General features: G+C 49.9%; 9 protein-coding genes and 1 pseudogene across 9 annotated transcripts, besides 12 other annotated features; all 10 read left to right on the top strand.

Annotated features, from left to right (window-relative positions):
• Positions 1-8: 8 nt before the first annotated feature.
• Positions 9-651, top strand: TraAM80_01020 (hypothetical protein; annotated as a pseudogene).
• A 691-nt stretch (positions 652-1,342) lies between these two features.
• Positions 1,343-2,782, top strand: TraAM80_01019 (uncharacterized protein; the record flags this gene model as incomplete). The annotated part of the gene is made up of 1 exon (XM_029378076.1): positions 1,343-2,782. The coding sequence occupies one exon, from the start codon at positions 1,343-1,345 to the stop codon at positions 2,780-2,782; it is 1,440 nt and encodes a 479-aa protein (XP_029242163.1).
• A 354-nt stretch (positions 2,783-3,136) lies between these two features.
• Positions 3,137-3,166: a microsatellite.
• Positions 3,167-3,529: 363 nt separating this feature from the next.
• Positions 3,530-6,121, top strand: TraAM80_01018 (uncharacterized protein; the record flags this gene model as incomplete). Its single annotated transcript, XM_029378075.1, has 1 exon — positions 3,530-6,121. The coding sequence occupies one exon, from the start codon at positions 3,530-3,532 to the stop codon at positions 6,119-6,121; it is 2,592 nt and encodes an 863-aa protein (XP_029242162.1).
• A 229-nt stretch (positions 6,122-6,350) lies between these two features.
• Positions 6,351-6,383: a microsatellite.
• A 252-nt stretch (positions 6,384-6,635) lies between these two features.
• Positions 6,636-6,657: a microsatellite.
• A 221-nt stretch (positions 6,658-6,878) lies between these two features.
• Positions 6,879-6,900: a microsatellite.
• Positions 6,901-6,910: 10 nt separating this feature from the next.
• Positions 6,911-8,110, top strand: TraAM80_01017 (uncharacterized protein; the record flags this gene model as incomplete). Its single annotated transcript, XM_029378074.1, has 1 exon — positions 6,911-8,110. The coding sequence occupies one exon, from the start codon at positions 6,911-6,913 to the stop codon at positions 8,108-8,110; it is 1,200 nt and encodes a 399-aa protein (XP_029242161.1).
• Positions 8,111-8,526: 416 nt separating this feature from the next.
• Positions 8,527-8,559: a microsatellite.
• Positions 8,560-8,599: a microsatellite.
• Positions 8,600-8,816: 217 nt separating this feature from the next.
• Positions 8,817-8,844: a microsatellite.
• Positions 8,845-9,339: 495 nt separating this feature from the next.
• Positions 9,340-9,401: a microsatellite.
• A 96-nt stretch (positions 9,402-9,497) lies between these two features.
• Positions 9,498-9,527: a microsatellite.
• A 139-nt stretch (positions 9,528-9,666) lies between these two features.
• Positions 9,667-11,007, top strand: TraAM80_01016 (uncharacterized protein; the record flags this gene model as incomplete). The annotated part of the gene is made up of 1 exon (XM_029378073.1): positions 9,667-11,007. The coding sequence occupies one exon, from the start codon at positions 9,667-9,669 to the stop codon at positions 11,005-11,007; it is 1,341 nt and encodes a 446-aa protein (XP_029242160.1).
• A 1,082-nt stretch (positions 11,008-12,089) lies between these two features.
• TraAM80_01015 (uncharacterized protein) lies at positions 12,090-14,684 on the top strand (the record flags this gene model as incomplete). The annotated part of the gene is made up of 1 exon (XM_029378072.1): positions 12,090-14,684. One exon carries the CDS (start codon positions 12,090-12,092, stop codon positions 14,682-14,684), a length of 2,595 nt encoding a protein of 864 aa, XP_029242159.1.
• Positions 14,685-15,052: 368 nt separating this feature from the next.
• Positions 15,053-15,076: a microsatellite.
• A 317-nt stretch (positions 15,077-15,393) lies between these two features.
• TraAM80_01014 (uncharacterized protein) lies at positions 15,394-16,206 on the top strand (the record flags this gene model as incomplete). The annotated part of the gene is made up of 1 exon (XM_029378071.1): positions 15,394-16,206. One exon carries the CDS (start codon positions 15,394-15,396, stop codon positions 16,204-16,206), a length of 813 nt encoding a protein of 270 aa, XP_029242158.1.
• Positions 16,207-16,273: 67 nt separating this feature from the next.
• On the top strand, positions 16,274-18,082 carry TraAM80_01013 (uncharacterized protein; the record flags this gene model as incomplete). The annotated part of the gene is made up of 1 exon (XM_029378070.1): positions 16,274-18,082. One exon carries the CDS (start codon positions 16,274-16,276, stop codon positions 18,080-18,082), a length of 1,809 nt encoding a protein of 602 aa, XP_029242157.1.
• A 92-nt stretch (positions 18,083-18,174) lies between these two features.
• On the top strand, positions 18,175-18,510 carry TraAM80_01012 (uncharacterized protein; the record flags this gene model as incomplete). The annotated part of the gene is made up of 1 exon (XM_029378069.1): positions 18,175-18,510. One exon carries the CDS (start codon positions 18,175-18,177, stop codon positions 18,508-18,510), a length of 336 nt encoding a protein of 111 aa, XP_029242156.1.
• Positions 18,511-18,969: 459 nt separating this feature from the next.
• Positions 18,970-19,012: a microsatellite.
• Positions 19,013-19,314: 302 nt separating this feature from the next.
• TraAM80_01011 (Intraflagellar Transport Protein 140) lies at positions 19,315-24,345 on the top strand (the record flags this gene model as incomplete). The annotated part of the gene is made up of 1 exon (XM_029378068.1): positions 19,315-24,345. The coding sequence occupies one exon, from the start codon at positions 19,315-19,317 to the stop codon at positions 24,343-24,345; it is 5,031 nt and encodes a 1,676-aa protein (XP_029242155.1).
• Positions 24,346-24,394: 49 nt separating this feature from the next.
• Positions 24,395-24,419: a microsatellite.
• Between the last annotated feature and the right edge of the window lie 40 nt (positions 24,420-24,459).

The raw sequence follows: 24,459 nt of genomic DNA, 5'->3' as shown, positions 1-24,459 counted from the left end.
GGTGCGTTGTGTCAGCGTGTACGGCCGGCGCCGTTTTTGCCGCCCCAGTACGTGCGGTAGATAAGATGAACGGTGTCGGGAGGCCGCTTCTCTTCCTTTGTGTGATAGCTGTGACTATTTTCGCGGCCCGGCATTTACTGTGGATGGCTGTAGCTTTGGATTTTGCGGGCACGGCGTCTTGCCTTCGTCTTGTTGTAGCTCTTGGTAATATGGTGCTTTCAGTGTGTTTTTTTTTCTTCACCACCGCGTTCAATTACGTTCTTGTTTCCACGGTGCTGGCGTAGTGCGTGATTTACTCAAATGGCCGAGCTGTCTTTAACCAATACCTTGTTCATTTGTTGGCAATATACTTGGTGCGGCTTCGAGTACTGGCAGGTATCTCAGCGGAACTCAATTACGACATCATCAGGGCTACAAACAACGGTGACTGTGTGTCTTTCTGCGGGGCCTACACCTCATCTGCGTTGATGATTTGCTGACCTTTTGCGAGGGTTGCCGCTTGTTTCAATATGATTTTGTCAATGCTTTTTTATATTGCTGCGTATTGCGCCGTGGTGGGTGTTTTAAGTGATTTTCTTGAGTCTGGTATGGGTGGTGGGTATGGTGCGCGAAGTGCTTTTTGGGTGGAGTGTGTGAGGGGGGAGCAGGCCCTACGGCCCTATATAGTTGCGTTTAAATATATCTTTTTTTTTGCAGAGTGTGTAAATGCGTTTCTTGACGGTGACAGTGAGAGTATGTTTATTGGGATAGTTGATTAGTAAGTCTTTAAACGCAGGGGACATGTTGAAGTGTAACATGTTGAAAAAAGACTGTGCGGTGTGTGTTTATCTGCGTTTGTTGCATGATAAATTTTTATGCGTCGGATTGCAGTGGGTAGTTCCTCTCTTTTCTGCTACGTGTCAGTGTTTTTTTTTTTTTATCCAGGACGGAGAAGGGGGGCGCTAGTTTGTTGAGGGAGCGTGAACTGTTGGTGTGCAGAAGATGCATACACATACACGTGTGGTCTCGGTCTCCCCCTGCAGTCTGCGTCCATGCGTGGAGGCCCTTGTCCCTTTCTGCTCTTTTCGCACTGGAAGTTGCGCCACTGTACTCATTTTGTGGGCGAGGCGTTTTAGCATAGACCGCGTCACAAGCGTTTCGGGCGGTAGCGACAGACACGAAAGTAATAAGGGAAAAATAAAAGCAAGAGAATAGCACGAGGGGCTAGCTTCCGTTAGACTGTTTTTGTTTTGTGGGTTAGAGATACTTTGGGAACAAGTTCGGAGCCATTGTGCCATCTTTGTTTTTCTTACTTATAAAAAATAATAATAAATAAAAGAAATTCGGGAGTGGTGTAAGTGAGATGAGTCTAGAGGCTCAGCGCTATGACCCGAAGCTGTATGGCGGTCAACGTGCAATCGGCGACGGCGTTGGCCCTACGATTTGTCGCTGCTGTGGATGCTCTGCCGAGCGACCTCCGTGTTGCTGCGAGTCTTTCCGCAAGGGTGCGGAGACAGCAAGTCATCTTTTTCAGCGTGGTGCTAAGCAGCAGCAGCAGCATCTACTGCGTCATCATCAGCAACAAAAGGAGGGAAGTGAGGAGCAGTTGCATGAACGCCACCATTCTTCGTCTCGCCATTGCTTTTTCTGTGTCCCGGAGCAGGAAGAGCTGCAGGAGTACGAGCGTTTGGAGAAAGAACAGAGGTACCGTTCAGTGCGTGCAGAACGACAGCAGCTTCAAGCTGCATTACACGATGATGTGTGGCGTGGTGCGACACCCCAATATGAGCCTTTCTCGGAGTATTCCTACAGGCCAAACACAGCTCAACTGCTCCGTTATTCTCAAGGGTCTTTCTATCAGCGTGCCGTTGCAATGGAGCGAGAACGCCGGCGACAGGAATTGCGCAGGGAAATTGAGGAGAGGAAGCGAGAAATGGGTGCGCGTGGGATGATGCGTCAACCGATTACTGTCTTTACATCTCTGGGCGGTGCGAAGAGGCCAGTTGCTCCGGTTCAGCGAACACGTGGGACGAATTTTGCGAGCTGTCCTATGACTGTGTGCCCCACAACGGGTCTAATGCAACATAAGCACTCTGGTCGCGGTATACGAAAAGCGGGAGCAAAGTCAGTGGCATTGGTGACGCCAGGCGGTGAAGGTGAAGGCCGCAGTTGTCCGTACGTGCGTGGGCGGAAGGCTCACAAAGGGACCAGGCCTCATGTAAAAGGAAACACGGCACTTACCGTGACAGACGTGGGCAAGGAGCCAGCGTCTGTTCCCCCCGCATCACAATCCCCGTCTCGTTCCAGGTTTGAAGAAGGGCGGAGGATGCCGTCTTCAACTGTCCCACTACGTGGTGGGAAGGGCGAGTGCCGTTGTAAGCCGTGTAAGTGTTGCTCATGCGCTGACTTTGAGTGTCGCTGCAAATTGTGTAAGTGCTGCCGGTGCGCGGAAAAGGCTGACTCCGCGGATGTTATTCCCACAATCCCTCACACCGCAGATACCGTCCCGGCAGCAAAAGTAGAAGAACAAGATAAGGCGGTGCCTGCTGCACCCTTGCGAGCCACGTCTGCGCCGCCGTGCTCGGTTCGTTCGCAGCGCCGTGCCCCTGATCATGGCAGAAAGATTTATATCACAGACGATGCATATTTGTGTCGGCGATCTAAAGTTATCGAACTGTTGGAGCGGGACGGATACGTCCGACGCCTCAGTCCTACAACGCGCAGTCCAAGTGCCCCACTTCCTGAAAAGACCCGCAAGTGGGCAACGACGCGCAGTACCAGTGCCCATCGCGTCTGCGTCTGATTGGTGAGGCAGATGAAGATGCTGAAAAGATGTGAGGACGGGGAATGGAAGGAAATTGTCATTTCCTTTTCTTCTTTGGCACGCTACATGTTTGATTCGTTGTTGCATTTTGTATTCTCAACATTACTGTACCTTTTTTTTTTTTTCCGTGTGTATTTTTTTTCGTTCTTCTAATGCTTGTACTTCTGAAGATTTTTTCGTTTCCGCCGATTTTGTTTCATCAACAACAGCGTCACGTTTGTGTTTCCGTCTTTTTCTTTTTGGTCTTCCTTCGTGTGGTAGGCAGCCGTCTCCACGGGGTGTCGCCAGCCTAACGGTATCTTGTCGTGGTTGTTGAAGGAACACGATCTGAGCTTGTCTTGTCTTTTTTTTTTGTTTGTTTGTGGAGGTACGGTAGGAGGGGAAACCAGGTGCGCTAATAAAATTGGGGCAAAAACAACGGACCACAAGGAACACAACGCTACTCACGCCATACAATAGGGAAAGGGATACGGAAAGGCCCCAAACCCTCCATAAGGCGAGGTAAGCAACACAGAAAACGAAGCAATTATCAATAGGGAGCAAACTTCTCTAATACGCAGGATACAAGCTCTGCTGCTGATTTTTATTTCCTTGTGTTATCAGGAATTACTCTGGGGATTATCCAACGGTTACCAGGGTTTTAGGTGGAAGGAGGAACCAGAAAAGAAAAGAAAAAAACAGACCCGGGGAATTGAGTGAGATTAGGACAAGAAACAGTGTGAGGAAATGACTGTATTTGCTGGCAGTGATGGAACAGATGGTGTGCACCTCATCGATGAAGACGGACAGATTCTGCCACTAAGGGCAATCCAGGAGTACCTTTATACAGCCCTGAATGTGCCCGACGGGAGCGACGCGCTGCACCGCGTGGGCATTAACTACCACGTTGTAGGTGTCCTTGGGGGGCAGAGCAGTGGGAAGTCCACGCTGCTGAATTGCCTTTTTTGCACCCACTTTCAGATGATGGACGAGACGAAGTGGCGAGGGCAAACAACCAAAGGTGCCTTTCTCGCGCGTGCCGCATTTGCAAACTCAGGTGGCGACGATGAGGAGGCGGAGGCAGCTGCACCAGCGATGGTAGGAACGGGGGCTGACACGTCATGGCCTCTTTTTGTAGTGGACATTGAGGGCACCGACGGCCTTGAGCGTGGGGAGGACCAAAGCTTTGAGCGGCAGCTTTCTCTCTTTGCTCTCAGTCTTGCAGACACTCTCATCATCAATATGTGGACAGTTGACGTGGGTCGTTTTAATGCTGCCAATATGAGTCTTTTGCGCACCATTTTTGAGGTGAATTTGCAGCTTTTTTCGCATGACAGTTACAAAAAGGAAGAGAAGCCGACACTCCTCGTTGTATTACGTGACTTCACAGATGAAGACACCACGCTCTACTTTAAAACGGTCCGTCAATCGTTTGACAAAATATGGGACAACATTGTGAAACCAGAGGCATTTCAAGGCTCCAGCATTGATGTTTTCTTTGATCTACGCTATCACGTGCTTCCACATTTCAAGCTGCAGCATGCTGCATTCAATCAGGCAGTGGCAACCTTTCGTGAATGGTTTTTTCTGTCGACGTGCGAACAGTACTTGTTTCACGGTGGCGGCATGTTTCGTGGTGTTCCGCTGGATGGAATTCCAGCTTACCTCTCAAACTGCTGGGAGATGATACGCGCAAGCAAGGACCTTGACATTCCAACGCAGCGAGAGATGCTGGCAAGACACCGTTGCATGGAGGTGAAGAATAATATTATACAATTGTTTACGGAGAATTGCCGTGAGTATACAGAGTGTTTTCGACGTGGGGAGCTTGTGCCACATCTCACTGATGTACTGGACCGCGAGATCGTCGATCAACTGCGTGCGTTTCACACCCAAACACAGCTCTACAAGACAACCATTGTACATAGTACGGAAGTTGAGCTGGGGGAAGAGCTTCTTAAAATTGAGTTGAATCTTATTGGCGAGTACGCAAAGCATATTGCATTGAAGGTGCTTGCGGGGTTGGACACAACGGTGAGTGAGGCTGTTGACAGAACATTGCGGTGGATGCTGCATCAGGCTCAGTTAATACCGTTTATTACCACTGAAAAAGGCAAGACGGATGAGGGAGAAGATTACGCGCTCAGAGAGAGGAGTTTTGGGGAGGTGTGTTCTAAAAAGCCTTGCTTAGTGGACAATGAAAAGTGTCATGCTCTGGTGCATGGTTTTTGGATGCGACTGTGTCACGTCCTGCATGCGGAAATGGAGTTGTTTTACCGCAACTCCAACCAGCAGCCTCAACAGCAACAACAGGTTTCCCGTCTTTATGACCGTTATGCATCTTTGGTTGAAGAAGATCCAGCTCTGCAGGAGAGCGTGGCACACGCCTTGTTTGATGCCGTAGCTCAGAAAATCAGCCGCCGTTTTACATCAATGGCTGAAAACGCAACGGAAACAATTCATCAGGCCTTTGAAAGCGCTCTCAACCGTAAACTAGACGGTACTGTCCGTTTTTTTAATACAACAAAGGCACTGCAGCGATGTGAACCACAGGCGCGCCAAGCTGGGCTCGTGTTTTTAAACTGTCTGCTGTACTACCGCATGAAGGTTGTTGCCGAGAAGGCGGTTTTTGAGCATGGGGAGAGGGAACACCTTGGCCGTGTCGTTTGCCACTTGCTTGGCAAGCGACGAAAGTTGATGGTGCGAGAAAACAACGCGGAACAACATTTTTTTCTGCACTATACAACCATTTCGGAGGTTCCGCGGTACCCCACGGGGGTTCTTGTGGCAGAGACTGACTCTGCGGACTCACCAGACAACGCTGTTGATAGGGAATGTGTGTTACTCAGCCAACAAGCAGTTCAGCGGGTATTTGACATGTATACGCAAAAGTGTGAATTTACCATGCAGGTTCAACTGCGCTCCATTGAAAGTGAGAAGCAACATTTGCCTGTCTGGGTGCTGCCGGTGATGCTGCTGTTAGGATGGAATGAGTTGTGGTATGTACTTTCGTCTCCCATCCTGCTTCCCATTGTCATTTTTGTCGCCGTGATATATTTGCGGCAGAGGTTGTTGTCTCAATGGGAAATATTTGAGGAGACAGGGCCCACGTGTGTTGTAGTAGCGGTTCGCGTTGTACTGCGACACCTTCAGACGATATACGATAAACTTGTCCCAAGAGCAACAAACGAGGTTGAGAGCGAGACACCGCGGTACCGCGACCCAGGCAGTTTGTCTGACGTGGCTGCGCATGCAATGCGAACTTCTTTGCCTTCTACTGCTGCTACCGAACCACAAACGGCGTCGTCCCTTGCGGCGTCCGCTACTCTCAAGCAGTGATTAACCAAGGAGGAGGCGAGCATCTAGAGAGATTGATTGCTTTGACCAGTTGTGGTGAACGATATTTTTATACCCGCTGTTATGGGGATCAGGACGAGCACGTGACTCCCCAGCTTGGTGGTTGCTTTCTGGAACAACTCCAAACTTCCATGCACACATATTGTGTCATTCTTTTTGGTTGGCTTTGTTTATTGCTATGTCGATACATATATATATTTGGTTGTTGTTTTCTCTCTCTCTCTCTCTCTCTTCTCTTTTCTCTTATATATATTTTTTATTTGCTATTCTATTCATCGTAGACTTCGTGGTGATAATTAGATTCTCTCATTTTGGTGCGGCCACGCATATATATTTTTCGTCCTATGGAGATCTGAAGCAGTGTATGAGCAGTGAAGAGGAGGGTCAGAGATGGAAATGAATAATAAGTACAAGAAGATGCGATTAGGTTGAGGAGAGAGAAAAGAGTTAACGAAGCGATTATTTGTGTTTGTGCTGTGGGCTGCGGTGGGGCCCCTATTATTATTATTATTATTGTTCCGCTTGCGTGGATATGTGGCAATTGCGGCAGCGAGAATTTTTGGAAGGCAGGGGAGAAGGGGGACGTTGGTGGTGTTGGTAGATGGGTGACTCTCTGCACACTCACAAGAGGATTCATATTATTTTTTTGTTGTTCCTTCTGGTGCCGTGTTTCTTCATGCAATATCACCAACGGCAAGGAGGAAGGCGCACTGCTCCACAGCAAGTGAAGAGAGGAAACCACACACACATACACACACACAGGAAAAAGTCATGTCGGTGACGGTGCCATATGGGCCGGTGCAGTACCAGTCGCACCATCACTGTCAGTGCGACTTTTGCAACAGCCGTCGCACCGTCGAAGCAAAGAAGCGTGGTGTGGACACCGCCGTCACGCAGTTGCATTCATCGCAACAACAAAAAAACACCTACCCCTCCCATGCTGCGGCGTCGGGTAAACTTGGCGCCCAAAATGGGGTAGCGTCGTTTGAGCTTGACGACCCAGAGCATCATGTGAACCAAACCGAACTTAACGCCAAGATGGGTCGTACTGGTCTTCCTGAGGGCAATAAATACACAATAGCAACGGGCGGTACACGTGGAGCTCGTAGCGCTGGCGTTGTTGTGCCTGCCAAACCAAAGACAAAGGAGGAGCAGGAGGCTGAGGCAATGGAGGACCTTGATCGCCTTGAGCGTCTTCTCATTCTCGAACACAAAGCTCGAGTGAAGGCGACAGCGGACGCGGAGCGTCTTGCCTTGCTTGAATCAACCGGCAAGGGTCCTCGTCCGCAGCCGTTTGAGGCGCCTTCCCCATCTTTGACGGAGGAGATACAGAAGAAGGTCAGAAAGGGGGCAAGTCTGTACCAGCCAGGTACCATCCGCGAGGCGTATGAAAACGCGTGTCGTTGCTCTGTTACACCTCCACCGCATTGTGAGGCATCCCACCTGCTCCAGCACACTATGGATGACTTACGTGATGTGGCAAGAGACCCTATCAATAAGAAGAACCCCGAAAAGTTACAGAATATTCTTCAAATTCAAGGTGCTCAAGGAGCCACACCGAAATCACTCTCTCCAGGGCAGGCAGACGCCGATGCAAACGGCGTTGGCGATTCAACTGCCAAAAAGTGGCGGGATTATTTAGCCCCACGGCCCGAGGGGGCGGGCGTGGTGTGGCGCAAGATTAAACCAAGCATTCCAGAGGATACAACGACAGCGTGTGGGGGCCTTGGCAATGTTGACAAACGCCATTTATGGAAGTCAACAGTAGTGAAGGGAGCAAGTGGTGCGAAACACCCCACCGCTAATGGAACTGACGCCACGAAGGTCGTTACTGTCACCGACCCTCCACTAACATCTCCGGGTGCTCTTGCCAGCCTTGCCATTCAAGAACAGGAAAAGGAATGCCAGGCGAAGCATGCTTCGATTTCACCTATACCTATGGCTCGTGGTGAAGATGAGAGGCTGGAATAAGACGACCTACGAGGTGCCTTCATCAAGCACACGGTCCACTCATTTGGGTGTTCCATTTACTGTGGAACTTATTTCCTTGTGTGAGGTAAGTGTGTGTGCGTGCGGGAGAGGATAATTTGGAGGACGGCTGGGGGTTTGATGTTTAGGGAGGGATATCTTTTTCTGGTGTGTATGTGTGAAGAAGGAAGAGAAAAGCTTTTGACAAGGTAGAATTTGCATTAGCGAAGTGGATATTAAGTTGGCCCCTGCATGCAGTGATGTATATGCCGTTTCTTTGTACTCGCCGGTCTGCACAGAGGGCTGGAAATGTATATAAATATGAAAAGGTCGCTCTTTTTGTTTTTGTTTTTGCGCAAGCGGGTGGTGGAAGCGAGGGAATGTCGCTAAAGATGTACATGCCCCCCTTGCCATCTACGCCACCACCACCACCACCACCACCACCACCACCAACAACAACAACAACAACAATCGGCAACAATCAACATCAACGCTCATGTTTTTTTTCCGCACAAGGCAAGGGAGGGGCAGGAGTGAGGCAGGAGAAAGTCTAAAAGAATTACGGAAAAGGAGAATTATTTGAGGGGCCTTTCCCCACTCCTTGTTGTTCGTGTTTTGTGTGTTACAAACGTGTGAGAAAATGGATGATGAGGGCCTGCGGACTACTTTTGTTTTTCTCTTGCATGTAGAACACTGCACTGTCAACGACTGTTGTTGTTGTTGTTATTGTTCGTGTTTCCTCTCCAGTGAGGTATGATCGGGCGGTGATTGGACCCGAAGGAATTAGTGACGTTTTTTTTTTTAACTTCTGCTGTCCCACAACACTTCTCTCTTTGGTTCTGCCTCGCTGCGGGGTTTTAGGGCCCTCTGGGGAGGAGGAGGAAAATGACGAGGCTTAAGGGAGCCGACCATTCGCAGGCGACACACTGATATAATGCTTGAAACAAATATGTAAAATATGTCTGTTTGCTCATGAGCTGCATCAGTCGTTGGTGTTTTGGTCAGTTTGAACGGATCGTTGCGGCTTTTTGGAATTTGTCCCGTCTCTTTTTTGAGTGAACTGAGCGGCGGACCCCGCGGTGGAATTATTATTTTGCCTCGCCTCTTTTTTCGCCCGTAGGTGGTTGTGACGGGGGGTGGTAATAAGGGTGATTAGGCGTCTGCGAGGAAACAAAGTCCTGGGGGAGAAAAAGATGCTCACTTTGTTGATTTCTGTATTATGTATGCAGCGTCAAAAACAAAAACAAAAACAAAAAAAAAGGGCTAAATAACAACAACAACGAAGAAAAAAAAAGTTGATCTTCAAGACGAGCGTCGTATGTACCATTAAGCTTGCTTCAATTTATGCTTTGGTACAGTGCTTGCGTGGCTGAATTTTCTTGCACTGCGCTGTTTTGTTTTGTTTTGTTTTCTTCTGATTGGGCTGTTTCTTTCTCCATGTGTGTTTGCATCTGTCAATAATGAATGATACATACGCGTATTTGTTGCTGTTTTTTGCACAGTAACCATACTTTCAGGTACATACTTTACTACGCCGGGTGTGAGGGCCGTCTACAAAAATGATCCGTGGTCAATGTAAGACGTACTGTCAGTGTAACTACTGCAAGCGGCCTCGTGAGCAGACAGGGGCCATTCCGGGCAGCACCAAGCCTGTTTCAGGCAATGAATGCAGCAAGGATGAACTGTATCTTCGCACCCTTAACGATAGCCTTCGGGCAAGGAGTCTGATGGCCAGCTCAAAGAATGCCCATAAATTTAAACCTGACACGATGCTGCAAAGTACACGAGGTGATATGGCGAGAGCTGCGTTAACTGTTCCAGTTCGACGCCGCGACCGCCTGCAGGAACTTCTCATTCTTGAGAACAAAGGGCGGATTGAGGCCGAGCGCCAACTACGACGCGATCGTCGGGCAATGGGCCTTTCAGATGAAGAGGATACGAGATTGCAGGAACGCGGCGTTGGCACACGTGATGACTTCCACGATGCAACGGCAGTAGCCGAAGCGCATGCTTCCGAAGCGGCACCGCAACCGAAATGCTCGGCGGAAGGGGAATTGCTTCATGTGCTGAATTCCATTAAAACCATTACGGACGAGCACGCCGCGGATGACGCGAACAAGCCGCTATCATTGGACCGCATTCATCAGCTGCGTCAACTTGTACATGAACAGGATATGAAGGCAAAGAAAATGGTTGCTGAATGCCCATTGCAGCCTCACGTGTGTGGTCATTGCTTCGCCGTCAACGCTCAGGGGAAGCATCTGTGCCAGGTGCCACCGCCACACATCTTACGAGATACGTTTTTTCCGTCTATCCATGGTAAATCCACGCGTCGCTTTAATTACAGCACACATCCGTACGGCACCGGTGTGGTGTGGGTGCCACTTGACGAGGAAGCGAAAGAGGAGGATGACAAGTGCGTTATGCCCACCGCTGCAGAAGCTTATGATGTAGCAACAGCGGAGAGGCGGAGCCCCACCGTTTCAGACGATGACAAGGCAGACGCAGCGTACCAGTATCCAGGAAGTACTCACAACAAGTATCTAACCGGTGCAAAACCTGCTCAAGAAAAGTCATTGAAAGGAGTCTCGCCAGAGACAGATAATGGTCGCGCCGGGTTGGTTGACTCGGGGAATTTGGAGAAGGGAAACAACAATGGGAATGGGGCGCCGCCCGCTAATGGTAAGAAAACTCCAACAAAGGAACCACCCACCTACAAAAGCTCTGCTGCGCTGTGGCGTACCACCAACCAAGATCGTGCAGATCAAATGCAGCGTTTCTTGGAGTTTAAGAAGTTACAAGCCAATGCTGCACGTCTTTACGCTGAAACTGCGATTAAGCGCCGCGCAGACAATGGAGTCTTACATGCCGTCTCCGCAGGAGACCGAAATGGTTTGTGAATTTAGATGTCTGGGTGAAGAACTTGTTTCTTTGAAGGGCATCTTGTCTCCAGGACGGGAAGGAAGTGAAAGGGCTCGCCACGACATGCAATGTAGAAAGTTTTTTGTTCTTTTATGTTGAGTGCGGGTTTCCCGTTTTTGTTTCTCGTTTACAAAGAGATTAATACGTATGATGTATAAATTACCACTCTCCTCTCCGTTATCCACGTGCTGTTTTTTTCATCCTCCATTTGCCGTTGAGTTTTCATGTGTTTTCGTTTTTTTTTTCAAAGCACTATGGTATTTTAACTATAGTTGTTTTTGTTTGTTTGTTTTGCTTTGGTTCTCCTGTGCCTGTTATTCTTCATCGTGGCGGTACTGTTTGTTTCATACCTCACTCATTGCCAATTTTTTCAGCGAAAGGAGGAGCGATCGTGGGAGGTGGAGAACAACGAGTGCTGTGCTGACGAGGGTTTGCCGCATGAGTAGGGGCAAAGTGAGGGATAGGGGAGATGATCGACCGGAAGTGGGATCCATGGGGAAAAGAAAAGGGATAGGAAACTCTGCAGGAAGCAGCGAGGGACGGTGGGGACTACTCGTGCAAAGTGAGCACAGTGAGATCGATGGAGCGGGGGAGGGGGGAGAGGGGAGGGCGGTGTGTTGTATTGCAGAAGAGAACTGGAAAACTAGGGACAGCATCGAGACGGAAGCCGCATTACTGTAACGCCCCTGCGGGTACACGCACACACACAATCGTTTTGTGGCGGTGAAGTGCTTCATTGCAGTATGTGTTATTTCTTATTTTTGCAGTTTTCCTACTTTTCTCTCCGTGTTTTTATTTTGTCATGTATTTTTACTTTCAGTACTTGAATGGACCGGGGAACCTCGTGGTGGGAGTTGCTTCCTTGCTGCTTCCTTGTCTTACCACAATGTCCTTCCCGTTTTATTCACTTCCTTCATCAGTGCTCCTTTTTTTTTGTTGTTGTTGTCGTTTTCCACCTGGCGCAGCCAGCGGCAGTTTGTGTAGGGCTGCACGGTACGACGAAGTAGGCGTCCAAGACATTTCTGCTTCCGCCCACGTCTGCACTTCTTGGTGAGCGTAGATGCCGATCAAGGCAAAGCCCATTGACCCCAGTCGAGCTCGGCTTGCCTTGCTGGGTCAGTGGAATCGGCAAGGTACGACGGCTTGCAGTCTCGCCACTCCCGCAAACGGCAGAGGGAATGACAGTCGGGCCATTAGCAGAGGCAGCAGCACAAGCACGAGTTCCAGTGAGGGAAGTCGTTCGGGCAAAAGAGGCCGTCGACCGCAGGACAATCGCACGACGAAAACTGGAAGCAACGACAATGGTGCGGCACCAGCGTTCTTAACATCTGTAGGGGCGCCTGAAGGAGAGAGCGATACATCAGATAGCGATCCGGAGTTGTACCGCGCGGCTCGGGAGAGAACTGCACGGTTTTTGTACCCCAATGGTCGTCCTGTTGTCAACATCAGCAGCAGCAGAGACACTGCTGTTAGGGAAGAAAGTGGAAGGGCAACAAGGAATGTGGAGAAAATACACCTTGGTGTCTCACCGCCGCGGACCCCCATGAATCAACCTCCTTGTCGTTTGCACACTGGCAATCAACAGATCGAGCGGCAAAGTAGAAACAATGATACAAGTTTACTGAGCAGCCACGAGGAATCCTCCCCGCCTCATGGTGAACCACCCCTTGTTATACAAGAGGCTCTTCGAGGGCCACAGGGGACAGCAGACAGTGCGACATATCGCGACTTTGCTCGTCTCATGGATCTTATCGCCACGGACGTTCAGAAGGAGCGTGACGAAAAGCAGTTGCAGCAACAACAACAGCAGCAGCAGCACCAAAAAGCGCCAGAGGGTGAAGCTAAGCACACGACACTTCTTGTGAAGACTAAAGAGTACAGCCAGGGCCCTGGTCAACAAGGACAGAGCGATACTTCCAAGATGTACGTTGTTCCTCCAACCACATTTGATGAGTTACAGGAGCGTGTTCTCTTGCAGATATACGCTGCAAGCGAGGAAGATGACAATGCCAAGTATTTCATTGCCACGGATCATATGGCGGAGGCGTTTACCTTGGCTGCACTGGAGGCGGCACGTGATGATATTTCAGCAGACCCTACGGTCACCCTTGGGGCGCCAAGGGCAATGGACGGTAATAATGCGATTTCCAGACCGACGGGAACACCACTTTCCATTATGGAGATTATAGCCCTTGAGCGTGCTCGCCGAAACGCTCGGGCAGCTCTTCAGAGTCGCCAGGAGGAGGAGGAGGAGGTGGGGGGGGAAGTAACTCTTGGTCGAAATTCAGAGGCATTACTATGTACGGATGCGGACGTTATTGCAGCTACAGCGGAGAAGTCATTGTACCGTTTCCTGTTGGCTGTTCGTTGCATTGAACGTGCGGTGCGCAATCGGTGTGTGACCGATGATTTGGGTCGCTTTTTGTTTGCCCATCACAAGCCATTTCTTCAAGCTTGCAGTGACAAAGGGTTAACGGAGGATGCGATTCGAGAGTTCCCCCATGAGGCCTTTACGGCGTATGAGCGGTACTCTCGCTACGTGAGCAAATTTATAACTGAGTTGCTGACTCGAAATGTTCCAAACTTTGATATGGAGGAATTTGTCCTGGCGCTGTTTGATGTGGAAATATACGGCGAAGAAGGCGACGCGCGTGAGGAAAACGTCTCGATGGATGTTTTATCGTACCCTGCGTGGCGCCTGTTACTATCCACCTCTTCCTTTAATGAGTTCTGCACCTTCATGGATGACTTTATTGCGGAGGAGTATGGTGTGGAGAAGGTGGCTTTGCCTGACGGCAGTGAGGCCAAGGATGACAGTAGGGCAATGCCCTCTCGTTACGATGAGAACGGCGTGGTTGTGGTGGCAGGCGCACGAGGGATCCGTGCACTGCTGTCAAGGACGAAGGACAACATGGCGAGGGTGACGGCAGCCGCCGGGGACGACACACTGCGGATGGGGATACACAACGAAGGTTCACACGTCGGCAGTGATCCCTTTCTCCCTCTCCCTCATGACAGCAGTGCCACCGAGAGTCGAGCGTCCCATGAAAAGCAGAAGTCACCGTTGCGGGGAAATTATTCCGCAAAAGAGGCCGGCATGCGTTCTGATTTTGCCCTGATGACGTCCTTGAATTCTAACTCGGCTTTCTCTGTCACTTCCAGTGCGCCGCTTGCAAACAGTTCAAAAAGTCCACCACCGCTGCCTTCGCAATATACACAGCGCAGCAAAGGCAACCTTGGATTCCTTAACTCGTTTCCCAAAGTTTCACATGGGCGACGTCGGCCCGACGCACTGCCAGGACGCAATTTGCCACCGTTACTTGCTGTGAAGGCGACAGAGGCGGCGGAGGCACTCTTCTCTACTGTTCCATCGAAGCTAAATGAAAGTCTCGAGGACACCGCCTCTCTTCCAGATCGTTCCGGGACGGCGTCTCTGACAAGGGGACGCAGTGGGAGGGGTAATCACTCCAGCGGAGAGACCAATTCTTATCACGAGAGTGAACCTCCTTCCTTGACTAGTGCTAGTTGTGGTCACAAAAGGAAAAGCAAGGATAGTAGAGGCTGTAGCGGCACACAGACGGGTGCTGGCGCTGGGGGCACAACAACAGTAAAAAAACCACGAGGGAAGAAGACACCATCTGTTCCACGCCGCTAATATGCTTATGTTTTATTGCATAGAGCGTCTGCTGCTCTAGACCAACGCTGTTGCTTGGTGGCAATGTTGCTGCACATGATAAGTGTGTGGCATCTGGATGAAGATGAGAGAAATACTAATGACTTGACTGCAAGGACGATTCAACCTCTGCTTTGTATTATATTTATATCATTGGGGCCCTTTTAGCAATGAGTGGAATGAATGATGTTGTGCTTTTTAGAAATTCCCTTTTTGCGCTCTGTAAGTATCTGTGTGTGCCGTCAAAAAGTGGCCTGCATACTTCTGCCTTCGTTGTCTTTTTAATTTTTACTTTCTTTTCGTTATGATTTGTACTTTGCCGCCGCCTCACGCCTATGACTGCTCCACCGAAAAAAAAAAACAAAGAAATAAAACGCACAGAGGTTGTGAAGAAGGGGGGCACAGCGGCAGGCAAAAGGCAACTGTTGGCACCTGTACTGCTACAGACACGTCCGGGTAATCCCCACACGGCAGGGAATATCCTTATCTTTTAGCGAAACACGCAATGATGAAGAGGGGTGAGACTTCTCTCGCTTCAACATGCCGCTCACACCACAGCCGATTAGAACCACGTGGTCCGCCAAGTTTTGGCCCAGCACACTATTTAAGTACACCCAAGAAGAGCGAAAGGTCTTTCGCGAGAACACTGCTACCCGAAGTTCAAGAACAAAATGTATCCCGTACGCTGTATATGGGTTTTGCTGTCATTTTTGTCCTCTTTCTTACAGGGTGTTGGTGTTGGTGTTGGTGGGGGAGTAGTGCCGCGGACGAGCCATCGTCATCGCCTCTCTCGCTATCGCCTACAGGAGAGGATGTGGTACTTTCCTCGCTGTCGCGGTGTCTTGTGTTGGTTAAAAGCATACTTTCTGCTCCCATCAAATTATGGGTTTGTACGTTGGATCGCCTTTTCCTGATCTCACATTCGTCATTGTTGTGGCAACAGTTGAACGGTGACGGTGGTTTTTCATTAAACGGTCTACGTCAAGCGCGCTCTCTTGTCTCTCGTGCTACCAGTGCCGCGTGGACATACACGCACTTTTTTGTGACAGATAAGCTGTGGTCTTGCTTACACGATTTCACCGGGCGGCTTCTTTCGGCGCTGAGGCTGGCAATCCAACTTGTGAGGAATAAAACGTTGGAAGGAGTGCGTTGGGTGTATATTTATTCCAGTTTGCTGGGCTTGAAGGCGACGTCGCAGTGCCAAGGGAAGGTTGACTGCACACATGGGACCACAGTCACTACGACTTCCACGCCATCCGCACCGTTGCTGTCATCAGTAAATAGTACAATCAATGATACGGTCCTTGCCCAGGAGCCAGCGCGGTTGACGAGGATGCCCAGTATCCTAACTTGGCTGAGAAATACTTTCACGTTTTTGTTCCCATCCAAACAAGAGGCGGCAGGTTCGCAGCGACCTCTTTTACGCTCAGATGAGACGCGCCACGGCAGCTCTCGTGTCTCACGCCGTGCGCGTCCGCCAGGTGAGGGATCCTCCACTGACTGAAAAACCCCAGCCATCATCGGCCGGAGGCGCTCCACAACCGGACAAAGGGCAGGAGCAAACAAAATACATGTTAGGGAAGGCATCCAGTTTCTTGAGGTGGCTTACCGGTGGCTCCCCTTTGGGGATTTCGGAGTCTTCTCGAGGCTACCCTTCTCGAAACAGAGGTAGAGACGAGAAAAAGCGTTGGCAGCCACATAAAGAGGGTGTTGGCAGCCACTACTGGCTATTGGCAGCGCGCAATGTCCTTGGTTGGCCGTTGACTTCTAAAGCTCCTCAAGCGGCTGCAGAAGCTACGCGCGAGAACAGCAAAGAGGAATCGCTCTCTCTCACGAAAGCAGTTTTTGTGGGTGAAAATAGACGCACAACCATTGTGGACGCCGCTACAGCTCGTGCTGTGACACCACATCACATTGAGGTTGCGGCCGATGCATCCGGCGAGCAGCCGCACGACGCTCAGGAAGAGTCTGAAATACAACTCGTTTCGCAAGAAGTACGAGATAGAATTGTAAGGGATGCCAAAAACATTCTCCCTTTGACTGTATCCGCGCCCATCAACAATGCTGAAGTGTGGCGCCGGGGAAAACCACTTCATAAACAACTTGATGTAATCCAGCTGGCCGAAAGTAATCCCTGGACGAAAGGGAAAATTGACATTTTTTTGGAAAACTACACGTTTACTCGATCGCGTGCAGCCAGCAGAGTTGGCGTTGCAGCAGGAGATTTACGAATGGGGAATCAGACATGCGATTTTATTGCCAAAGGGAAAGTTTCCAGGAAGCAGAAGCCAGAGGTGTATCAAGAGTATACAAATACATTGGAGAGACGACAAGGCCATAAAATTTTGGAAAAGAAGCAACCACAGGAATACATTCCGAAAACGAACTCAGTGCATGAGCAGACGCCGGAGCCCGCTGAAGTGGGTGGTGTTGTAGTTGCAAAGGATTTAGTGGACTTGTCGGAGGAAGGTTTGTCGGCTGTGACCTGTGTCTTGTGTAGTAGTCAGTGCGGCAATGAAGTTCAAACGGTTGGATCATCATCAATAGGTTTGGCAGTGTGGATGTACGTTTCTGCTGTAGTCGTTTGTGCGATTGTTGTTACAGTAATTTGGGTGCTTGTATTTCGGAACTCGACTCAAAGCCGACTAGGCGATGGGGTGCCGTCTATGATGCGTTGGCAACTGTTGTGTAGTGAGCTTGTGTGGGAGGCGGCTGAGAGGCGGTTTGCCCTTCTTTTTGATGCTTTATCTGCCCGTTTCGAGGTGGTGCGTGCACAGATGCTTTGCCTCCGCAGCATTGTTGGGGCGTACTTCCGCAGTTGTGAGATGCATTATGTGGATCTTGGGAATAGTATTGTGGTATTGGAAGACCTTGAGGGGGACCTGCGCGAGGCTGAGGCGCGCTGTTTGCAACTCACCCGCGGGATGAAGTGTTCCTCTTTGTTGCATGAGGTTGTATTGTCAGAAGGGCAGCAACGCCTGAGCCTGTGTCTGGAAGAACAGAGTTATGCCAGTCAGATCTGGGGGCACATGCTGGCGGTGCTTCAGGGGCAGTTGGAACACTTTATGAGGTGCAAGCAGGCGAGGGCCGCTGCGCTAGTTGAAGTCACTCCTCATACAGATGCTGAAAAGGCTGCTGCTCCCAGCCGCGAGAATGACCAGAGTATTGACACGCAGGATAGCGATGCGGCATCATCTTTGTGTTCTGTTTTTGCCTTTGCTGAGACCTCGGGTAAAGGGCCCAATGAAATGAAAGTGGTTAAGTTGGAGGAGTTACTGCGCGACATGTTGCTTAAGGAAAACCGGGAAAAACATGCTCTTATGCTTGAGCTCCAGTTGCTGCGCAGCCGTTTTGTCGAGTGCACAAAAAACCAGGCTTGAGACGTTGCCATCCTCCAACGTCATTGAGAGCCACGAACATGGGGTTAGTGGGCACCGCTCTTTTATGGAGCTGAGTCCACTGCAACAAGGAAATGAATATTGTGGGAGCAGGTAAAATGAGTCTCATTCGCACGATGCAGTCACTGCCTGTGAAGACGAGTCAAGGACTGGGGATGAGCTTGGGGCCCAGCCCCCCGTTTTCATGTACAAGGTGTTCTGGGCAGCAACCGCCTCGGTCGGCCTCCGGGTCATGTTCTTCTTCTTATGTAGACGTCGTATTAGATGGTGTCGTGGACGTTGAAGCTCCTTTGAAAGGCTGCGAGGAAGCATTGGCTCGCTTGCCAGAGGATCGATTAAAGCAATTTAGTTTTTCTAACGGAGATGAGAATAAAGCTGTGTTAGGCCAAAATGAGAGGACCGATGCGTAATATGCTTCTTATTCCATCGTTGTTGTTTCCACAGTCTAATGCTTCTGCTGAAAATCGTTCTGCGTTTCGTGTGGGGGAGGTGAACCGTATGGACACAGAAATAGGAACGAAAACCATATTTGCAAAGGCGAGTCTTTTGGTTGCATCTGTAGTGAAACCTGTGACGATGCAGCATGGCCTTCATTCCACACGTCCTTCTCGCAGAAACGACTGGTCTGACTTCGGCAGTTAAGAGGAACTGTGTACAGTGATGTTCTTAGTTTTCAGTATATATTCATCGTTGTATACGTCACGAAGGGAATGGGAGGCGTAGTGACGTCGATGGATGAGTACGTAAAATTGTTTGTATTTTGAAGTTTTGTAATTTGTAGATGCCAAAATCTTTTGCTTTGGAATGACGTGGGCTCTGTTCCCCCATCTGTGTGATAATTGTTGCTGTTGCTGCCAGTTTTCCCCTTATGTCTGTCTGTGTGTGTCCGTGTGTGCGTTTGTGTTTGTGTTTAGGTGGCGCGCATGGATGTGAGCACCTCTACTTCTGTGTGTGTACTTTCACCACGTATTTTTTGTTCCTTTGTCCCTCCAACTGTTTACGGCCGTAGAAGGCAAGTCTCTAAGACTAGTGACAGAGACACGGTTCACACGATCTCGTCATCTTTATTTCTTTTGTCGGAGGCCCTCCTGGAAAAGGGAGAGCGACAACTTAAAAAAAAAGGAAGGGAAAAGGGGGGAGGGGGAAGAAAAAAGATCAAGGAAACCAACAAAACAATTACTTAGGAAGAGGAAAGGCAAAACGGACGTGAAACAATGTTACTGTATTTCGTCAATGGTGTCGCGAGTCAGGGGACCGTTAACGCGGAGCTTCTCGTGACGCATACGCTGCTGCCCATTGTGGCATCTGCGTGGACGGAGCCGTCACACCTGCTTGTGACCGATGCCGAAGGGGAGTTCATCGCCGATAGCGGGGTGCAGTTAGCATCGAAAGCCACTGGTAAGGTCACCTCCATGGCGTGGCACCCCACCCATCCTGTTTTGGCAATTGGGTGGTCCTCGGGGGGACTCATGTTGTGGACCCTTCCGCCGATGACGAAAACGGCTGGCGCTGTCACTACCCCATCAGGAGCGCCGGTGGAAGCTGAAAAGGCATTGCTGCAGCATGACGAAGGCTCAGTGACAACGTGTGTGTGGTCTAGTGGTGGCACCTACCTTTTAACCGCGTCATCAAAGATGCTTGTAGTGGCCTGGATGGTGGAGCACACCACCGTGAAAACGGAGAAGAGTGATCGAGATGACGAGGGCAAAACAATGCATTTTAAACCTACAGCGATGTGGTCTGTGCCAACAGAAGTGATGATGGTCCAAGCCCTGCATGCTACCGCTTCCGTTGTGCCGTCTCTTCAAAATGCGCTAAAACGACAGCAGCAGCAGCCCAACACGGATTCCCCAGACGAATTTGGTAGTTCGCTTAAGCTGCCATTTCATCGCAACTTGGATGATGATAATGATGAATGTGCTTTTTTTCTTGCCAGTGCCAGTGACAAACAAATATTTGCGCTAACAGAGGAGCAAAAACTTTTCCCACTGCTTTCGCTTGAAGAACCACCCACGGCGATGCTCTACGAACCAGCAGAGCGGCAACTTGTTGCATTTAGCGTCGCTAATGTAATTAACGTGTACCATATTTCAGAAGACTTTACAGCAAAGTTAATTCTTCGCCGTAAATTGTCAACTCCAAGTGCTAACTTGATGGGAGAGCGATTTACGGTGACAATGCGGTGGGCCAGTTCTGGTGTTCTTGCATTTGGGTGTGGGGACAATCGTGTGCGTTTTTTTGACATCCGTGGTGATCGCGTGTACGTTGTACCGCATCCGGTGCCTGCGGCTGCGCACATCACACACATTGACACACTTGAAAAGAAGGGTTTACTAGCTATGGCAACGATGGAAGGACCGCTCGCCGTATTTCAAAGAAACGTCGCTCCACACCGTGAGCGAAGCTCTGTTACCATACCAGGCGCTAATACAGGTAATGCAACGATGGAAAGCCATTCCACGAATGATGCTGCCATTCGTGACGGTAATGATCCAGCAGAAGAGTGGGAGTTACTGACGGTTGTCGATATAAGTGGACGCGTGAATCGTTTAAGCTTTACCACTGCTGGTCACATTGTGGTGGCTCTTGCAAAGGGGAAGATGCAGGTTCTTCGAGAGACGGTGCGCAAGCGTGCATGGGACGGGGTTGTAGCCGCCACACAGATTTCAATGGATATGGTCGTGGTAGAGAGTGTCACTGGCTGCCAGTGTTTGTTGAAGAGTAACAGTAAGATTCGCGGCATGGCGGCAGCCTTTCCTACTATTGGACTCTGGAATGGTCAACAAATTGACCTCTACACGGTTAACGAGTCCACGTCGACGGCGTCCTTGACAAACTTTGTACCAGCCACAAGTTCTGCCTTTGCAGTGCATCCGGAGGGGCTATTTTACGTGAAGGATGCCAATCGCGTCTTATTCGTCAATTTTCAACTGGTGACGCTTGGGCAAATCGCCTTTACCGAGGCGGAAGGGAGACCAATGGTTATTGATGTGATGGGTGACGTTGTTGTGGTGATCTCCTCCACAAATGCTATGCGACTTGCACGTGTGAGTGAACGTGAAGTGTGCCAGTTGGGTCCACCACGTCAACTGACGCTTCCAGACTCTGGCGTTGTCGTGACAGACGCAAGGGTGAATGCGCAGGGCCGTCGTGTGGCACTCATGACACGTCGCATTGCGGATGATCTGATGGACAGTCGCATTTGGGTTTACGACTGCGATAAGGACCTGATAAATTTTTATGACTTTGCCGTGCGTGGAGAGATACCTGACGCGGTATACTGGAACACACCGGAACCGAATAGCAATACCATTGGTGAGCTTGGTTATCTCCTTTTAGCCTGTGAGACGCATCAAGTAAAAAACAGCAACACCACATCTTCTTCCGAGGGTGCTGAGGAGGTTGGTGAATGCGGTGCGGAGGGCAACTCTTCAAAGCGGCCAAACTCACGAAGTGACTCATTTAGCGCCATTACAAACCATGCTGAAGCGGTGTCAGCTATGGAGTCAATGCCGGACTTAGAGAACTTTGCCGAGAAGCAGCAGCGGAGGGAGGAAGAGAGCTATGCAAACGGCCTTAGCGGGGTTAACCCTCTTGCAAATCGCACTCATTCCGTTGTGACGCTCTTTTCTACCAATAAGGGGCTTATTGTGCACAACGCCGTCCTTCTTAAGCGTTACCACATTTGCCTGGTTGGCCTTACGATCCCGGATTTTTTACTAGCTTCAGTGCGCGTCAACGGTAATCCAAGTAATCCCGAGGACTACATGATTGAGCAAAAGCGATTGCGCGACTTTGAGGGGCTTAAGACGGAAAAAGAAGTGCCGGTTCTGGAGGCACTCATGAAGTTCAGCTACTACTCCACCATTGGCAATATGGATGAGGCTTATCGCTGTGTCAAGACCATTAAAAACCCCACGGTGTGGCAGAGTCTCGCACGTATGTGCATCTCCTCTGGTCGCTTGGACGTTGCAGAGGTTTGTCTTGCGCAAATGCAGGATGGGGTTGCCGCTGGTGCTCTCCGAGAGGCCCGCACAAACTACCCGGAGGAGAAGGATGTGCACCTTGCGACACTTGCTTGTGGTCTTGGACTGGTAAAGGAGTGTGAGGGTCTGCTGCGCAAGGCGAAGCGATTTGACCTTATCACGGATCTACTGCTGGCGTGTGGTAAGTTTGAGCAGGCCCGGCGGCATGCAAAACACTACGATCGGATCCACATGCACTCAGTGTCATATAAGTACGCACAGTTCATGGAATCCTTTTCACACTTTGAGGCCTCAATCATGTGGTACCGTAACGCTGGGTGCTTCTCAACGGATGTTCCCCGTGTTTTCTTTCAAAATAATCGCCTAATGGAGCTGCATGACCTCATTATTCCACCACCGAGCAACCATAAGAATGATTCCGGTGCCACGACGGGTAATTTAGAGAATACAGCAACTGAGAAGAAAAGTTCTATAAATTCCAAGGACAACCGTGAGCCCTCAGCGACGACGACAATGCCTGTAGAGAATGAAGGTAAAACAGATGAAAACTCTGCACGGGATGAGGCTGAAGGGAATACATCCTTTACTTTTCAACATCTCTTTGCACACAACAAGGACCTGTTGATTTGGTGGGCACAACAGAGCGAGCGGAGAGAACAGTTTGCAGAGGCACTTAAATTTTACATGCTAGCAGAAGATGTCTTTAATAGTGTGCGGTTGCTCTGTGCAGAAAACCCTCCACGTCTAGAGGAGGCGCTTGGGATTGTAGATAAGGAAATTGAAAAGTCTCGTACGCGGGCAAGCAGTGCATCGGGAACAGTTATTGCGGCGGAAGAATCAACCCTGACGGAGATGGAACCTGTGGGGGGAGCTTTCTTTATTGGTCTTCATTATGAACGTTCCAATGATGTGTGTATGGCGTTACAGTACTTTAAGTATGCTGGAGCGTGGCGAGCCGCCTCGAGGGTGGCAAAGGGACACGAGCGCTATGGCGATTTGCTTGCCTTGTCCATTGCGAGTGAGGATGAGCAGCTGATGCTTGACAACGCAACATTTTTGGAGCAAAACAGCGTATACGACAAGGCTGTAGAGTTGTATCACCGAATCGGGGATGTTCAAAAGGCTATTGAGGTCTGCATTAAGGGTGGCCTTTATGATACAATGCACCGCATCAGCTCCACGTTGGATGCGCAAAGCGACCCAGAGGTGTTCCTACAGATGGCAGAACACTTTATTACGAATGGGCACTATGACAAGGCAGCAGAAATGTATGTATTTTCCAAGGCGTTTTCTCGCGCGCTTGAACTTTGTGCTTCGAAAGGGGTTGCTCTCACGGATGAAATGGCAGAGTCGATGTCTTCAGATGCAAACTGTTGCAATTTATCTGAGGAGGAGCGTACGGCACTGCTGCGGCAGATTGCTGACATTGCTAAGGATCAGGGTAACTGGAATCTTGCCTGTAAGAAGTACACGCAGATCGGTGAACGACTGAAGGCAATGAAGATGTTAATGCGCGGAGGTGATGTGAACAAGGTTATTTTCTTTGCCAACCACTCACGCAGCACGGAAATTTACACGCTTGCGGGTAACTTTTTGCAGTCTCAAAACTGGCACACCAATCCGAATATATACAAACACATTGTTTTGTTTTACACAAAGGCAAAGGCCTTTGGTAACCTCATCTCTTTTACGGATGCTTTTGCGCAACACCAGATTGATGAAAACCGCAACTACTACGACGCATGGCAGGCACTTCATGAATGCGTGGAGTTTTTGGAGCGCAACCGTGAAGCCGTCTACAGTAACGACACTGTCATGGTGAAAGATGAGGACCTCCGCTCGCGCCGCGATGTCATCGAACAGGTGGTGCGGGCGATAAAACTTCTCGCCGATAGTGCCGCTGACGCAGAGAAAGCGAAGGAACTCATTGCCGTTTGCTCCGACCTCATCAAACGCAGTCGACCCAGCCATCAGGACAGCTCCATTGTCTCGACTGCCATTCGTATAGGAGATGTCTTTGCACTTCTCGTGCGATACTATCATGAAAATGCGCGGTCCTCGACAGATGCGATGCGGGTAATAGACAGTATGGTGAAGCATGCCGTGGAGCCGCGTTTTTTTTTGGAGCGGGGGTTGTTAGAGGCTGTGTGTAGCGCAAATGCGCGGAGTGTTGCCGAGTTTCTTACTGAGGACGCCGGAGAAATGCCTGCCAAACGCACAAGCGTAAACCACAATAAAGCAGAGGAGGAGGCTGTGTGAGTATATAAAGTCTACCAACTAATTCCATTCTGCGAGTGGGGTAGAGGGTAAGGAAGTAGAAAGAAAGAAAGAAAATGGGAAGGGTGGTGTGTCTTGCAAGGTGGTGACGGACAA

Source organism: Trypanosoma rangeli (genome assembly GCF_003719475.1).
Source record: "Trypanosoma rangeli strain AM80 chromosome Unknown Tra_15.4_contig_00019, whole genome shotgun sequence".
In the NCBI taxonomy this organism is placed as follows: Eukaryota; Euglenozoa; class Kinetoplastea; order Trypanosomatida; family Trypanosomatidae; genus Trypanosoma; species Trypanosoma rangeli.
The sequence above is the reverse complement of the archived record's forward strand: the minus strand, read 5'-3'. Positions and strand labels throughout refer to the sequence as shown.